This window comes from Megascapheus bottae, chromosome 2 (genome assembly GCF_031878675.1).
Source record: "Megascapheus bottae isolate mThoBot1 chromosome 2, mThoBot2.hap1, whole genome shotgun sequence".
NCBI lineage: Eukaryota > Metazoa > Chordata > Mammalia > Rodentia > Geomyidae > Megascapheus > Megascapheus bottae.
In genome coordinates this window covers 4,115,235-4,133,440 of record NC_143510.1, presented here as the reverse complement: position 1 = coordinate 4,133,440, position 18,206 = coordinate 4,115,235, and the positions used below count along the sequence as shown (strand labels likewise).

General features: G+C 38.6%; 1 protein-coding gene and 1 long non-coding RNA gene across 2 annotated transcripts in view; one reads left to right on the top strand and one right to left on the bottom strand.

Moving 5' to 3' along the window:
• Positions 1-2,780: 2,780 nt before the first annotated feature.
• Positions 2,781-18,206, bottom strand: part of Slc2a13 (solute carrier family 2 member 13) — a 318,943-nt gene continuing 303,517 nt past the window's right edge. The window contains exons 8-10 of the mRNA XM_090319807.1: positions 12,647-12,768; positions 12,386-12,538; positions 2,781-7,375 (exon numbers count right to left, since the gene is read on the bottom strand). Coding sequence (XP_090175933.1) covers positions 7,149-7,375; positions 12,386-12,538; positions 12,647-12,768 — 502 coding nt within the window. The 3' untranslated portion in view covers positions 2,781-7,148. The remainder of the gene's footprint in view (positions 7,376-12,385; positions 12,539-12,646; positions 12,769-18,206) is intronic.
• Positions 7,316-9,998, top strand: LOC150066281 (uncharacterized). Its single transcript, XR_016532866.1, has 3 exons — positions 7,316-7,472; positions 8,544-8,623; positions 9,910-9,998. It is a non-coding gene; the product is annotated as an uncharacterized LOC150066281 (long non-coding RNA).

Below are 18,206 nucleotides of genomic sequence, written 5' to 3'. Positions count from 1 at the left end.
AAAGCAAAGGATTACTCCATAATGGAATAGCCAAGGGCAAAGCCAGTAGGCAAAAGTATGTCACAGAGGACTGTGATAGGGTTTATGCTGAGATGCAATTAGTGGAATATTGTATGGTATGATAGCACATAAATAAGTTATAAGTAGATATTCAATCCCCAGGACACCCCCCCCCACACACATACACACCCACACTCACTCACCCCACACCAGGATGTTGTAGAAAAACTTTTCTAGGCTCTATCCCTGGAGATCCTAGTGTGTTAGTCCAAGCAAATCTACAAGATTGCCTTTTGCAACAAGCTGGCTTGATGTCAGTGATGCCTGTCTGAGGATCATACCTGTTACAAATATTTGGTGAATTTAGTATCACTTTGCTAAAATAAGGCATTCCCCAAATTCTTACATAAAATAACTCACTTGTCCTGTGGAAATAGTTTTTGTAAGTGCAGTGGAAAAGCACAGAATAATTAGCATTTATAATCATAAGAGCTTTATTTCAGCACAAGGACTAATGTTGCTGTTTTTATTTGGTGAAGATTTACAAATTCCTTTTGCTAATAATGAAACGGCTCTAAGTGATATGTTACTAACAGATTTTCTAAATCTAGTCTTATTTCTTAACTGTAAGGTCAGATAAAGAGAAATTATGCCCTAAGTCCTGTGGATCTGGAGAGAATGGCAAGACTGTGCCTTTCAGGAGAAAGAAAGCAACAGGCTAAGTCAGACCAGCTCAGACCATTCTGGTAGCACAGCGGACATATGTCAGGCCCTTGTGTTCCTCCTGTGGTAGCATTTGTTCATTCTGTGATTTGGTTTGAACATCCTGACCTCAGTGGCACTGGGGAGAGTACAGGGATGACGACACTGGCAGTCACCCAGTCCTTGGTGCTCCTGCTTTGTGTGTAAGTAGGTAGAGTGCCATCTCCTTTCATTCTTCACACAGGGAAAGTGACACAAAGGCAATTCAAATCCTTAAAGGTTTTTAATGGCTTTTTTTCTGAAAAACACTGACTACTTAATTGGACTTACAAATAAATAGCAGGAGGAAACTTTATCAACCCTGCCTCCATCTTGTGATCTGTTGTTGTTCTAAGCCATTCTCTTGCATTTGCCTTAGAACCTAGGAAGGACAGAACTGATGAGTAACGTTTTTATAACAAGAGACAGAAACTACAGGTACCGAACACAGAGCCTTGCTGTCCCCACCAAATAGGACAGTTACCTCTAATGAGACTGCACCCTGGACAAGCGGAATGGTCTCATGGAAACCAGAGTGCTTGCCTCAAGTGATGTCAGCAATGACATCTCTGGCATGGAGGTAACTGTGCATACTTTTACTCACTGCTCCTAGTTTGTCTGTTCAAACCTGTATGTGAAGATGAAACTCAAATGTTGTCTACTGCCTTTTTCTGCCATGTATGTCTCTTAACTTGGCATATGGGGCCAGGTGGCTAGACCTGACTGTAGAATTCCTGGAGTTTGAAACTCTGTCAGTAAGTATAAAAGCTGAGATTGAATTCTAGACAATTTTGAGTTTGGTTTAGGCTGTGTAATAATATTCTGTAATTATAATCCAAAACCCAGGGCTCCCAGCATTTGTCCTGCAGTCCAAGTACATGGCTGGCCTGTTTATGATCGTTATAATTTAAGAATTCCTTGGGCTGGGAGCGTGCCTTAGTGGTAGAGTGCTTGCTTAGTATGCATGAAGCCTGGGTTCAATTCTTTGATACTACACACACAAAAAAGCTTGAAGTGCTGCATGGCTCCAGTGATAGAAGCCCAAGGCAGTATCGAGGGCCTGAGTTCAAGCCCTAGGACTGACAAAAAAAAATCCTTGAAGCCTAGGCGTAATGACGTTGTAACTGAGGACCTGCGAGGGTATTCACTGCAGACATTCCATACCCGTTTCCAGTGTGTGGTCTGGGATACGTCACTAAACTGTTTTGCACTTAAATCTTAGGAGCAGGAAAGGATGGCAGAGTTTGTCTCACAGGACTGGACAGTAAGCAAGGACTTTCCTCACCACTGATCGACATGTACTACTTACTGTTTCTGTGTTCATTACTCAGGCGGGTAGAAGATTCTGTGTAATCTGTGGGCTATGTAAGAGGCATGGTGACTGTAGGATGTCTGCTGATGTTCAGGTTCATGCAAGTTTTCAAGTGATCACAGGTGTGCTATCATCCAAAGATCTCTTTGAACTAATTTTATGGTGGGGCTCAGGATGACATACTTTGGAGACAAGTTTAGGGACTTTGTATCTAGCATGTTTGTAAATAAAAGTTATCAGCAACACTATGTTTCCACTTAAAAACAACTAAAAGGGCCAGGAGTTTGGCCTAGTGGTAGAGTGGTTGCCTAGCATGCACAAAGACCCAGGTTCAATTCCTCGGTACCACCATACTTAGAAAAAAGCCGGAAGTGGTACTGAGGCTCAAGTGGTAGAGCTCTAGCCTTGAGAAAGTCCAAGGACAGTGCTCAGGCCCTGAGCTCAAACCCATGAGTGGCAAAACAAAACAAAAACAAAAACAAAAAACTAAAAATAATGTTTGAAAGTAATTATCCATGATTAATATAAGTGAATATGATTAATATAAGTGAACATTAAATTGGACTACATTAGTGTATTAGAGATAGATTGAAAGTACTGCCAGTATGTAACTACGATGTAAATGAATTCCATAGAAGAAACCTAGAAAATAAGAAAGTGAATGAAAATACATGAGCAGTGAATTATTTTAACTTTTATTTGATTATTTTCATATACAGTTCTGGTAATGACACTTTTTTAAAAAAAGATTTTAATTTTGTGTAAAGATTGAACTTCAATAAAATAACTTAAAACATTTAAGTCTCCATAAAATATACAATATTTTGAGACAGAATAGGCTAGGATGACTTTCAGTATATGATACATACTCATGGTTTTTAAGAGATATTCCATATGTCACACGTAGGAATAAATATATTAAACTGCCAAGATAGAAGTGTTAAACACTTATATAACATGCACTCTGAAATTAATATGCACACATTTTAAAAGCATAATACTTAGATATATATATTAGAGTTTCTAAGTAGCAATTTGAACACTTATTCAAAGAAAAGATAACTTGAGATGTAAAATGTTTCAAAAGCAGCTAGGAAACACTTGACATAGCAAACATAAATTTTTACTTTGGCTAGAATTAAATCTGATCTTTCCTAACCTTTAAATGAAATGGAATGATGTTAAACTTACTAAAACTGTAGAACTTCACAATTTTTTTTTAAATTCTGTACTGGCTTTCTGAATGGCCCATTTCTTTTTCTTAGGTTGATATTATAAAATCAAATTCATAAACTTACCTAAAATGTGAACATTACTTATAAATATTTAAAATCTTGTAGTACAACAGACTCTCTTTTATACATATAAAGATTTAAAGGAATTACATATTTTTATACTCATAAGTAAATTATGATAAAATACTTTTCATGTGCTTCAAAAACAACATTCTTAAAAAAAACACCTCTCGGAGAATGATTATTGGCACACACAAAAATTCCTTCTCTGAAGCGACAATACAATAAACACTTGGTAACAGTTAGCTGTTTAGCATTTTAAAATGATTGCTATCCCCAGAAAATTGCAGCATATTGCTCACCTAGGAGGAGAACTGAAATATACCAACAATTTAACACTGCTACAATCTCAGGCACATTGTCAACTTAGCCTAACATCCCCTCCACGAGGGGGATAAGACTGATGGATGTGACAACACAAAGGACACTAAAATGAATGCCAAGGACAATCCTAAGTGTTTTTTTTTATAGGCAGCAGCTACACACAAGCCATAATTCATTTCTCAAATAGAGAACTTAATAGAGCTTGGCATAAAGTACATGCTATGAATTCTCTGCCTCTGGCCTGGCTATGTCATCTCATTCTTTTATTCCTGACTTAGTGAAAAGGTCTGAATTTGGCAATGGAAAACTTACTATAATTTGAAGTAACTTGGAAAATAATTGAAAAATCTGATTATAAAAAAACCAAAATCCTTCAAATGCCTTACTGCATCACACTATTAGTGAGTCTGTTAGTATAATGTCAGGCTTTTAAAGATAACATATGGGGAGTATTTTCTAAAGTAGCATCTTATCCCCACCCTCAGGATTTACAAGTTGTTACAATTTTACTTTGCTATTTAAATGGCAAAGGATAAGGTGCCAATAAATATTGCCTGATTACAATAACAATTTATAAAGTCTTGGCTTTATCTGATTTCTCATTTTAGAGTGAAGAACAAAAATATTTTTAGGTTATGTACTAAAATCTGGCTCAGGGGTAAAATTAAATCATGAAATAAACTACTGTTATTGTCATAACATTTGCTTGCTATCAGGGACTAACTGCATATGGCTGGTAACAAAATTTGAAATGAAACATGATCCTTATGTCTTTCATATTAAAATATTTTAGCTAAGGACTAAGTTAGGTTTAACAATCAAAATTAGAATTGAGTGTTACTATTTTTCCTTCTGTATAAACAACTTTTCTGACATCACATTTAATTGTATGAATTTATACATAGACAATAAAGTGCTTCATTCTTTAAATTCTGGAGCAGCTCAGCCATCTATCTACCTGTCCTCAGAACCTCTGAGGCCTTTTCTACTTCTTCTCAAACCTAACATACCCTACTGACTTGCAGCAACTGCACAAGCTGGCTTGCAACTCCTGTGTCACAGGTTTTATGTATGTCACATCATATCATCCCATGTTGAAATTATCTTTAAACTATGTTTGATATTTTGAAAGTGGAGGTTTTCAACTTGATAATGGTAGCCAATGACACTCAGAACTTAGAAGGTGCACTATATATTTTTTAAAAAGCTTGCAAAATTCAAATGTGCTATAAATGTTTAAATACTCTAAAGCTCTATAAGGTTCCTTTTCAAGTTGTTACTTGTTTTTAAAAGGTACAATCCTTAAAAGGTATAATTCTTATGCTGTGCCTGTCTTGCACTGTAGGGATGTGGAATATTATCAGTACTGTGGAAGGAAGTGACAGGGAGGGGAAGCGGAGCTGGATAAGAGAACCGAGGTTGGTTTTCCCAGTATGCACATTGATGGGTAGAAACTTGAAAAGGTCATTTCCTTATGTCAGGGAGAGCAGGCCATGTTCTAATTTAAGAAACAGTGAGTCCAGTTGCTCTTTTAATAAGTTGCTGTGCAGTAACGGCACAGCCGAGGATAAGACTATTAAGGCTTGGATAAAGAGAGGAATTGAGGCAATTATTTGAACAAATCAGAAAAATAAATTTTTAGAGCACTCAGATACATTTTTATCCACAATATTCTGGTTATATGACATAATAGCTAATTTTCTCTTTACCTGTATAAAATATTACAGGTAAGAAATAATTTACTCTGCTAAATCACATCTGTTTTTCTGACAAAAAAATACTAATCCCTTTAGAAATCAATTGTCAAAGCACCTAATTCAAGGGAAATCTCTAAAATACTACATTTAAAAAAATAATGAGTGACCGGAGAAAAATTTTTTTTGGTTGAAGGATAAAGGGCACAAAAGTGACTAGTTAAGTACTCTGGTGAAAGTTACTTGTTAAATTCTCAGTCTTAAAATTGTGATAGGAATAAGACAGACTTCAGAAAAACAGAGCATCTTGGAGACCAGTAAAAAACAGTTTGTACTGATCAAATAGTGTATCTTATAAGTTTAGAACCACATCAACTGATGCATTCCTCTCTGCCACAGAAAATAATTACTCACATTTTTATTGAAATTAGCAAACGATTTTGTGAATTGAAGTAGTTGTTAAAGGAAGGACAAGAATTATGAATTTTGTGAGGAACACAGAAATCAATGAAAATTTTGGAAAGACATTGTTGGAAAAGTGAACATTTTTTATGGATATGATATATTAGAACAATCAATTTTTAGACAAGGAAAAAACTATGAGAAAAAAAATTTATGTATCTTGGGCTTTTGGCAAATGTCAGAGAAAATGAGAAAAGGTATGTAAAATAAAAGCTAGTTTATGTTACTAGAGTTACAAAAAGGTCAAGGCCAGAAAAGTGACACTGTTCTTAGGAAGATCTAATAAAACCCAAGAAAAGTAAGTGGCATGGTTTAACTAAACAACACTGGAGAACCATTTCTGGCACTGGTTTCTTCTGTTTTGTTTAATCAGACAGTCATTTTTGCAACAAAAGAAAAAAAATCATCTCTCAGCAGCCATCTACATAACACCAATGAAGGCACAGAAGAGGTGGAGCCGGTGTGGTGAGTTTGATATGAACAAAAACAGACCCTGAAATACAATGAAAGATCTAGTGCTATTCTGCAGTTATAATTGCATTCTTAAGCCACTAATGAATGTGTGATCTATAAAAATCTTCTCTTTCTTAATCTGACAAGAAAATAGCCATATCAAAACGTGCTAGCATATCTGTGTAAATATACGATGCAAAAAAGTATGAAAATAACTCCTAAAATACCTGCTTTTGATAATGTTCAAAGATCCTGTGTGGAGCCAGGCTCTGAAGAATTCTTGGTATCTGAGTTGGAGAGAGAGAAAAACCAAAATAGAGAACCTAAAGGCAAGAAGGACAACTGTGCCCTGGTTGGAATTTTTGAATTTGCTGATGAAAGCTTAAATGGAATAACTTTCTAACAGCTGATAACAGAAAAGTCACTTATCCTTAGGAAAATTTAGGGCCAATCAGCCATATTCTGGATATAAAACACCCTTGGACTATTGCACGTAACCTATTATAAATATATATATGTAATCTGCCTAGATTGTCACTGACTTGTTATTTCCACTAATAATTATATATGGTCTTAGGAATAAAGGGTACCACTTGAGTCACTGGGTACAATATTCAGTTTAGACTATCTCGGGAAGGAATTATACACATTTGCTTAAGAATTATTAGATTAAAATCTCTAAGTATTTTTACATTTCATTATTATCATTGTACTTTGACTTTTCCTTCTATGAAGTGTTCTGGAATATGAAGTCATTCATCATGAGACGGTGGCAAGAACCAGGTTAGAAGCAGGGCAGTGAGGTCACCAATTGCTGTTCTTCTCCCCTACATTTGTGTAAATACCTCAACCTATCAGCAGCTGACATTATTCCACATCAGAAGCATCATTGTCGGAAAGATGGTAGTTACTTCCCTTAACCCGAATATATTCAATGTATCTTCCGTCATCCGAATCAGATGCCCCACATGTACATAGCCTGTTGTCAAAGAGAGATTCAATTTCCTCTAATTTTTTCCCTTTGGTTTCAGGAAGACAGCCATAGATAAAAAGAAGTCCCACAGCTGCAAACCCACCATAGAGGAAAAAGGCTCCTGTAAGAGGAAAAAAAATGCATGACTATTCTGGGCTAAAGTTGGAGAGACAGAGATGTGATGTTAACAACCCCTACCATCAGTCATTTACAACCTGGTATGAAAGGAAACTGAAACATTGCTGCCAAATGGGTTAGCTCTGTATAAATATAGTGTACTTTTTCTTAATAGCAACACTAGGCACAGAAGTAAGTTCTGTGATGAGGCCTTGCCTCATTTCCCTCATGTGGGGGAAGGGGAGGTTGCTGTCTCCTGTATACTTTCTTAGAAGTGTTACAGCATAATAGCCAAGCAGCATTTCACTTGTTCACATGCAAGTCTATCGTATCTGTTAAGACCAGAGTTACTTGACCGGCAGGACAATGTCTTTTTGAGTTTTAGATCCAAGTGCAACTGTGACATTGCTGAGGAGAGACCTAACTGGAGCACGGAGCCGTGCTAGCTTTCCAGTCACTCAAAACCTGGGAGCCATCTCCCCCTTTTCTCTTATACTATATCCCTCTTTTTCCTCATTGCACTTAGTATAAACTGATGAAGACAATGACCTTTCCTACTTTGTTCCTTCCAGTAAGAGGCTAAGAGTCGTCATCTTCTCTGATGGAGAAGATGGATGGAATCCCTAAGTCCAGAGGCTCCTGTATATGAAAGACTGGTGTGACAAAGGAATGACTGGGGAAGGGAGATCTTGTGAACTGAGCCTTCCCAGTATGTCTTCTGGGAGTCATATAACCCCTCTGATCTACTTCCTTATGAAGTGAAATAAGATGGTTTCTCAACTCCTATTCGATCGCTGGAAGTTTATCATTGTATAATTTACCCCAGTCAGGAACAGGTACAGGAGAGATGATGAAGAGCTTTTTCAGAAAGAGACTTGCTCTTCTGTTGTCTCCTTGAGGGCAGAGCCCACAGTTTGGCCAGGGTTTCCAGTGACTAGTATGGGAGGGAGGATGGGGGAGAAGAATTCTAGAAATTAACAGTGGAAAGCCATTTGTCAGATTTTGGGGTACCTTGTGTAACAGATCTTAAACAGGGCTAAAAATTAAGCATATCTCAAAGTCAGTCTTCAATATTTATACTTGCTTAGCGCAAAGACCTGACTTAGTTTCTCAATCTTGCTGATGAAACAACTCAGTAACGGTAAGACTTGTTAAAACTATTTAATAATCAGCCACAGAAATGTCTTGAGGAGACATGAAGAAAAGAATGGAGGAAGAATCCTGCTGAAAAGACCACCCGAAGGGTATCAATGTATGTGAATTAATGCACCTTCTGTCTGGCAAATATCATGTAACCCTTCTATTAATTACAATAAAAATATATGAAAAAAAGAAAAATCATGGTGAAGAGAATAAGAGACTCCAGAAAATGGGAACAGCATATAAAACTATAGTAATGAATAAACTAGAGTGCATATAAGTAAAGAAAAACAAAGACCACCCGAAAGAATTTGCTCTTAAAAGTGAGAAGCTGTGAGAAGATGGAAGGGTATAGGTAAATTAGAATGAAAAAGGAAAGTTACGTTATATGACTCTTAAAAGTTTGGGTATTAGAACTTAAAGTGAGTAGTAGGGAAGGAAAGGGGCTACTGAAGACAAAACAACATGGGTTTAGGATTATAGTTTGGAAATGTTTTCATGCTAGAGTGATGCTGGTAGGCCAGCTCTTAGAAAATTTCAGAATTCTCCTCCGTTTTAAAAAGAAGAGGAAACCCTGTATTCTAGGGGCAGAGAGGCACAAGTCTAATAGGTAGAAATATTTTCTTTCCTTTTTTTTTTTTTTGCTAGCACTGGAACTTGAATATAGGGCCCCATGATCTTGCTTGTATTTGTTTTTGCTTAAGGCTGCCAGGGCTGGCTTCAAATCATGATCCTTACATCCCAGTCTCCTGAGTAGCCGGGATTATAGGTGTGAGCCATGAGGACCTGGCTCAGAACTGGAATCTTTTGCAGTAAATGACAAAGAAATGATGGTTGATCATGATAATTACACATAAAAATAAGAGCAGATGGGAAAATGATTTAGATTAAACCAGACTGCTAAGCCTAGTTTAGCTTTACAAAATATCATTTTTTCTTTATCTTTCTCAATTTTGGACAGTGGCATAATTACGAATAACAAAAAACAGATGAATTAGGACAACTGTTAGAGACTAGAGAGACTCTAACATGTAACTTAGATTTCTCAATGCTATCTACTACTAAAGCAATGCTACTAAAACGTCTTGTCTTAAATTTGTTTTATATGAGCCCTGAAGACTTCAGGCAGACAAATGCCAAAGTGCATGTGAAGTGGGGATTCCCTGTAAGACTTCTGGCCACTAGACTCTCCCATTTATTCTGTAGAAGGAAAATGAAAGAATGTATGTAACAAATCAGCTCCAAGGTATTTAAACAATGACAAGATTTCTTAGCATTTTTCTTGAAAGTAGTAAATTCTATTACAGAGCTATATAGGTTAAAACAAATATTTAATTGCTTCATACAAATTGAGGAATCAAAGACCATGATTGATTGAATTTTAATACCTCAATTCAGGAACATCATCTGCGGCTCTCCAAGGATCTATTTAGCCACACATGCTATGTAGAAAATGGTATGTTGACAGTAAACATCGTTAAAGGACATTCAAGGTATGTCTTTTCCATGGATTAGAAAGAAAGCATCAAAACTGGAGATCTTAGGAAACAATCAAAAAGGAGGGAGAAAGACTCAAAGGAACTTAGGCTCAATGGTTTCCCTCATTCATCATAACCAGTAGAAACCTTGGGCTCTAATAGCAAAGATTTGCAATAGAGCAAAACCTTGATACATAAGGCCATATAGTATGAAGCTAATTGAATGGACCTCTAGGATATTGAAACAAAAGCCATATAATGAATGATTGCTGTCCTTAAGGTGCTACATTATCTCTCATCTCTTTTGCTGTTTCTTTGTTATCTCATGTTGTCACAATATCTCACTTTGTTATCTATATATTGGATACATTTGTATTTGGTTACTTGAAATTGGACAGGGAAGGGGGGAGGGTAATGGGGACCAAGACATGTGGAAGGGTATCAATGTATGTGAATTAATGCACCTTCTATCTGGCAAATAGAATGTACCCTTTTATTAAATACAATAAACATATTTTTAAAAAAGGAGGGAGAAAAAGACACTGATACTTGAAAACAAAAATATCCCTAGGAAGTATTGTTAGCAAGGTCCAGAAGTTCAATCCTACACTCCTACCTACTCAAGAGGTTCAAAACCTGGTTTGGGTGCAAAGTCCATGACACTCCAGTTAACTACAAAAAAAAAAAAAGCCAGAAGTGGAGCTGTAGCTCATTTGTAGGACAAATGAAGCAGCATCCAGACCCTGAGGTCAGGTCCTACCTAGCATGCCAAAAGGTATATTCTTACGACATCTGGAATTTAAAAATATAGCATGTAGATCAAAATGTCACCGAGAAATGAAGAAACTGACCAGAATTAAAGTATTTCTCCCTACTGGAGAGTTGCACACTGAGTAGACGTTGCATTGGGAGGAAGGAAAGTGAGTAAAGCTTAAGACTCCTGCCTGGTGTTGAGAACTTGCTTATGTGCCATTCAGGTTTCACTGTTGCCCCATGTCTAGCAGTAGAGAGTCAAGTAGGAGCAGCTCTGCCATCTATGATGTAGACTTCATTATTTAAATTAGGAATTTTTAGTTGATATAAAAAAGCTGGGGCCGGGCGTTTGGCATAGTGGTTAAAGTGCTTGCCTAGCATGCATGAAGACCCAGGTTCGATTCCTCGGTACCACATACATAGAAAAAAGCCGGAAGTGGTGCTGAGGCTCAAGTGGTAGAGCTCTAGCCTTGAGAAAGTCCAAGGGCAGTGCTCAGGCCCTGAGCTCAAGCCCAGGACTGGCAAAAAAAAAAACCAAACAAAAAAAGCTTCCTCAGGATTGTTAGTGTATATGAAAGCCTTCAAATATTTCAGCATTCTCCAGAATCAGCAATTATGAATAAACATTACTCTGTTTATATTTACCATGTCATAAGATAAGTTCATGAGATTTTCCCAGTTGACAGTTTTATTTTTACATAAAGTGGAATCTTTTATTTATGCTTGTGGCTTAAAATGGCAGTGCATTTCCTTTCCAGGAAAATCAGTATTTCTTGATATTCTAAGTTGTGAATGGGAGTGAAGCATTTTAGGAAAATGAAAGCAATGAACAAATAATACTAAAAGCAAATAGCCAATTTAGCATGTCCAGGAGAAAGAGGGGAAATGGATTTTTAAAAAGTGTTTTCTCATCGTTTTCAACAATTGTCCCTGTGTTTACTCATCTGACAGATGTGCAGACAGACAAGGAATAATCCTGCTGCTGTGTGGACTTGTATCCTGAGGCAGGAGACGGGCATGCAAAGTCTGTTCTGGTAAAAAGGAGTTTCTGTGCTCTGAACAGGGGTGAGGTGGGGTCAAAGGTTTTCTGGAAGAACATTCTACATATATATATTAGAGATACTATGGAGAGACAAGAGAACCTTACATTTTCACCTTCAAGAACCCTGTCCCAACCTAGAAAAATCACAAAGCTAAGGCAGAAACTCTCCTTGTAACAAGAAAAATCATCTTCTGTAAAAATAAATTTGAAGTAGCTTGCCAAAGTGTTTCGCTAACCTAGTTGTTTCTGATATTGTTTGCTCTCAACTCAGATTCCCACACATTTTCATTTGTGTCTTGTTCACAGCTTTGGAAGTGGTGGTGCTCGTCTCCACAGACACTGTGGTGCCCACAGCGCGGCCTGAACAGCACAGGCAAGCCCTGGGAGCCTGCACAGCTCTCTGTGTTCAGGGAAGCCTACACATTCAGCAACAAGACTCAGTACTGATGAGGAAAGGAGAATTCCTCTTCCTTTTCCTCAGATACAATGTCAAGCCCTTTGGAGAACAAGGTATTTCAAACAGCAAGAATATAGTCACTTACTAACCAATTATAGATCAGTCAAAATGAAAATAAGTATGTTGGTGAAACTAAGCTCTTACCATAATATGTAAGATACTCAGCTGTGTGTAAAAATGTTAGTGAAACCAACACATTGCAAATCCAGTTTATTCCAGATGAGCATGCATTTCCTGTACTTCTGGCCCACAGGGGATATATTTCAGAATTCACAGTCCAAGGCATTGGTCCCATTCCTAAGAAATAGAAACAGAACTTGAGAGAAAGATTCTGTAAAGAATTGGAAAACCACACTAGTTTTCATAAAGACAATTGAATGAGAAAATAACAGAAGCTAGACTTACCAGGTGCAAAGAAAACCAGATATAAAATAAGGCCCAAAAGTGCAGTCCAGGAGTACGGAGTGGGGCAGAAATTGTAAGCCCAAAACACTTCTTCTGTTTTGAACTTGGTTTCATTTTCACACCTAAAAAAGGGTTAATGCCATAATTAGCAATCTAGTGTTAGGATACAGCTGTAGGAAGTAATGCGGTTATACTGGTTAGATCTGGACATCACACATGTAAACATGTACAAAGAGAACATTTTAGAGTTACATATTATTCAAGCAAATTACATGGAAATATACTGCTGCATATCCATTAGACTGAATTTTGAATCTAGACAATGCCTTAACCCCCTTTAGGACCACCCTGAGTCATCAGATATGCAGTTAGCACAAGACCCAAATTTGAGAGCCAGACTTCTTTTGTCTGGAAGATAGAAATGATCATATAGACTATTTTTAAAGAGTATAGAAGGGTCATGTATAATGGGGAAAAAGTGATTATAGCTGATTGCTGTAGCAGCTCCTTTCTGTCACTCATGCCTGGCAATCTGGCTTCTTTGTACTGAGATGATACAAAGTATTCTTGGTTTACATTGGGGATCAAACAGAACTTAATTTTTTTTTAAATCTGAATTGCCTCTAAAGATATTACTACCTCCCAAACATTGTTACTCTGCTGTCACTGTTACTCTGCTGTCAGTGTATTTCTGCTTGTCAACAATTTTGTGTGTTCTGGTACTAATGCCTGAACTTGGGGCTCAGAATGGTGATTCAGCCATGCTTTTGGCCTGACTTTTTGTTGGTTAATTGAAATGGAGTCTTACGGTCTTTTTTGCCCAGATTGGCTTCAAATCTTGATTTTCTAGGTCATGGATGTGTAGCTCTTTGTCAGCCCCATGCTTGTTAAACTAGTCACTTCATTCCCTGCCATGTCCATTTATTTTTCCTTCTGGCCCATATACTACAGCAGGCCTTGGAGGAACTCCATTCTTGAGGACAGGTTGTCACTACCAGAAAGGCCTATATTGTCTTCTCTACCGAATTACTTGTCAGAAACATCTTCTACAGCCTGTAATCGTAGATACACAGGAAGCTGAGATCTGAGGGTCATGGTTCCAAGCCAATCTGGGCAGGAAAGTCTGTGTCTAATTAACCAGTAGCAAGCTGGGTTTGGAGCTATGGCTTACTTAGTAGAGTGCAAAAAACTACGGGACAGTGACTAAGCCTGACACCTTAAAAAATGTGGCCAGATGCTGGTGGCTCATGCCTATAATCCTAGCTACACAGGAGGAGGCTGAGATCTGAGGATCATGGTTCAAAGCCAGCTGGGCATGAAAGTCTGTGAGACTCTTACCTCCAGTTAACCACTAGAAAACCAGAAGTAGTGCTATGGCTCAAGTGGCTTTCGAGTTAGAGTGACAGGGCCCAGGCCCGAGTACAAGCCCCATGACCACCACCAACAACAAAAAATGTGAACGAACTTGCCTTTTTCTTATAAGAATCTTCAATTTAAGTATCAATATTTCTCTTTCCCTCCTCAATCTCTTCCTTCTTTCTCCTCCTGTATCCACTGGTAGATCTCTTGTCCTTCCCACTTGTGGAGCTGCATCTCACCCCCTGCTTCCTTTGTTAGCAGGTTCTGTCAGTAGTCTGTTCTCTCCACAGCACCAGAGACTTCTCTCCAATTTCCAGAGAGCTCTGTACTCCCCACAGGGCTCCAGGAACTTGCTTAAGGCATGCCAGCTCACATATGATTGCCTGTTACTCTGTGCCAACCCTCTCCTTCTCTATATCTATCTCCCTCTTGTTTCTTTATTGCATACATTAAAAAGATAAATTGTGAATAGTCAGAGATTTCATGCCTCTTCTGCATCTCTTCTAAGGTTCTATTTTGGGCTTACATCCTGTCTCATCATCATGGCATTTCCTTTTAGGACTAATCTCCACATGGATGGCCTTGGTAGTTTACTCTAGCTGTGAGGGGATTTGGGGACCTGAACATATACCTGAGGTGGTAGCCACGATAACATGGCTACAGTGAAATGCCTTCTGGGATGGGAGGGGGTGCTGTTTGGAGTTCAGACTGTGACTCTGCCATTTACTGGCTGTACTCATTCATTCAATTTATGTGTCAGACATTAGAACATCTGTGGGCAAAATAACCACTGCTCTATTTACAGAATGTTGTTTGGTGGGAACAAGCATGCTACTGTTTCCTAATCTGCGGAACAGGGGAGAGGACTGGCTCAGGCTGTTGGAACACTAAGTGCTCCCATCTGCACATGCACGCTGCCTCTGTATTCTGCGTGTTGTGCATCCTGCCTGCCAGGTGTCGTGTGCGTAAGTTACTACGCTACTAGTGCCCACCTGTCATGACATTTCTATGTTAATTAACGTCACCGTTCTCTGAGTTGGATGGTTTAAAAGTATTAGCGTCATCCACAGTTTTCATAGCCATTACAGAGCCTCAAATGCTTTTTAAATCCAAGTAAAAAAAAGCACAGCGGCTAAAACTGTGAACTCCTGCAGGGAGTTAGGTTGCAACTGAGGGTGGTATCTCATTCCTGTAATCTCAGCTATTCAGAAAGTAGAGTTCTAGAGGATTGCAGTCCAAGGCAAACCAGAGCAAAACATTAGTTTTCTCAACAACATGTACCATGTGGTGGTACATGCCTGTTGTCGTCCCAGATCTGTGGTCAAGACTAGCCTGGGAAGAAGGCATGAGACCATCTGAAATATAAGTAAAGCAAAAAGGGCTGAGAGTGCAGGTAACATAAGTGGTAGAATACATGCCTGGCAAAAATATCACAGACCCTGAGTTCAAGCCCTAATACTGTAATAACAATAATCTAGGATATATATGATCAGAGTATTTTTCAAAGCTTTGTTGTCTTCTGTAAAGTAAGGATTTTCCAGCTGGGAGTGTGGTAGAGTGCCTGTTGAGCACCACATACCAGAAAAAGCCAGAAATGGTGTTATGACTCAACTGGTACAGAGCTAGCCTTGAGAAAGCCCAAGGATGGTCCCATGGCCCGGCCAAAAAAGAGAAGTATTTTCCTGGCACATAACTACACATTGATTTTTGGGCTTGCATGAGAACATGAAGTGCTGTAATTTCACCTACAATTATATTTCCTGTGGGTTGGGAATGTTGCTCAGTGGTACACCATGATGTGAAGGTCACTGGTTTGATTCCCAGCACTAAATGTAAATGTACACACACACACACACACACACGTGCATGCTCTTAGACATAATTTCTTGACTGTGTAGCACCCTAGTTCAGACTGTGCACGATCTATTTCTGATGGCCTTCAAGTGTGGGCATGGCCAGTGACTTGCCTTTTTTTTTTTAAATATCTTTACAGGGGAGGTTGCAGTTACATAAGTAAGGTAATGAGTGATTTCTTTTAAACACTGTTATCTCCTCCCTTACTTTCTCCTGCTTACTTCCCTCCCACTCAGTTGTAAAAATTTCAGACAGTATGTAGGGACTATCACTGTTGCATTATTTGATCCTTTGAACTGTGGAAGGGAAATGTAATCACAGAAACAGGAGGACAGATAAACTTACATGACAAGGGTTTAGAAAACTAAAATAGAAAAAATATAAATAACTGCATACAGGACATTATAAGAACCTCTTGTTTCCAATTCTTGGGAGTTCATTTTGATATGCTCCATTATATATGGTCCTATACAGTTAGCAATTGAGCTATTGTGAGCCCTAGTTAAGAATATCATAGATATATTCCAGTTATTACAAATGAGGGAAACAACACAACCTACTTTTCTTTGGCCCTGGTTTACTTTATATAATTTTTCCAGGTCTTCCCATTTCCCTTTGAATGGGGCAATGTCATTCTTTCTGATGGAAGCATAGAATGCCATTGTGTATAAGTACCACATCTTTTTGATCAGTTTATCAACTGAGGGGAATCTGGGTTGATTCCATATCTTAGGTATGATAAGTAATGCTGCAGTGAACATGCCAGCAAGAAAAAATACAGCGGACAAAGGCCTCATATCTAACATATATACTTAGAGCTCAAAAAAAATTAAATCCCCCTAAAACAACTACCCCTTTAACGAGTGGGCTGAAGACTAAAGAGAGACTTCTCCAAAGAGAAAATAAGAATGGCTTATTTGGACACATGAAGAAATGCTCCACATCTCTGGCTATAAAAAAATACAAATCAAAAGAACTTTGAGATTCCACCTCAGCCTAGTTAAAATAGCTATTATCAAGAAATCTAATAACAAATGCTGGCAGGAATGTTACCAAAGGCACCCCTATTACACAATAGGTGGGAATGTAAACTTGTTCGGATACTTTGGATAACAGTATAATCCAGCAATCCCACTCCCGAGAATTTACCCAAATGACTGCACTAAAGCTACGAGCACAACCATGCCTCTCATGAGTGGATCTGGCAGAGGTGACAGGACATAGTGATTATGTATGTGAGATCTCAATGTCCTTGCCAAGTGTCTTCCTCACTTACAACGGAGGAGAGGGAAAGGATCATGGCACAGGGAAAGGTAAGATTCCTGTTTGTGAAGGACCAGGGGCCTGGCTCAGTAGCCACAAGGACACTTCAGTCCTTCACACCCAGCCATAACTACTGAATTCTGCTAACAAAGGGTGAGCTTCAAAGGAAACCACAGCCACACGGTCCTCTAAGCAGAGCATCGTGCCTGGCAACTTAGATTTTCAGAAAAGGATAAATGAAATGTAGTTTCCTTTTTCCTGTTTCTATCATTCTTTTCTTTGCACTACCTCAATGTTCAAAACCTAATATTTCCAATTCTACAAAACAGAGGGTGCAAAACTGGACTCTAGCCTGCCATCCCTTGTATTCAAGTAAATTGTTTATTTTCCAGCCATAGCTCTGGAAGATCCAGTATCTTCTACTCATGTTGTATGTGTTAAAAACTGTTACTACTGGGGCCAGGAGTTTGGTCTAGTGGTAGAGTGCTTGCCTAGCATGCACAAAGACCTGGGTTTGGTTCCTCAGTACTACATACATAGAAAAAGCCAGAAGTGGTGCAGAGGCTCAAGTGGTGGACTTTCTCAAGGCTAGAGCTCTAAGGACAGTGCTCAGGCCCTGAGCTCAAGCCCAGGACTGGCAAAAACCTCCACAAAAAACAAACAAACAAAAAACAACTGTGGGCATCAAACATCTCTCCTTATCCTCCCCTATATCATGGCACACAGAGCTCTGAGCTACTTGCCTGAATACCCTGCCATCCTCTGTTCAGGGCTCTCCCAGGCTCTGTAGCATGCCACAGTGCATTAACTGAACAAGGTTGATGCATTTCTCCCCCTGCCTGCTGTGACTTTAGTAAACAAATTGAGACAGAAGAGCACAAATAAGAGGCCCTAATCAAGTTGTTACAAAGATCTTACAAGGTCATGAATACCTGACACAAAGAAAACAACTGTTGATTGTTTCCTGAATCCACAGTGATTTTGTCTGGGCACCATGTTTCACACCTATAGTCCTATAGAATCTGAGATCTAGATAATGTGATTTGAGACCAGCCTGGGCAGAAAAGTTGCTGAACTGCATCTC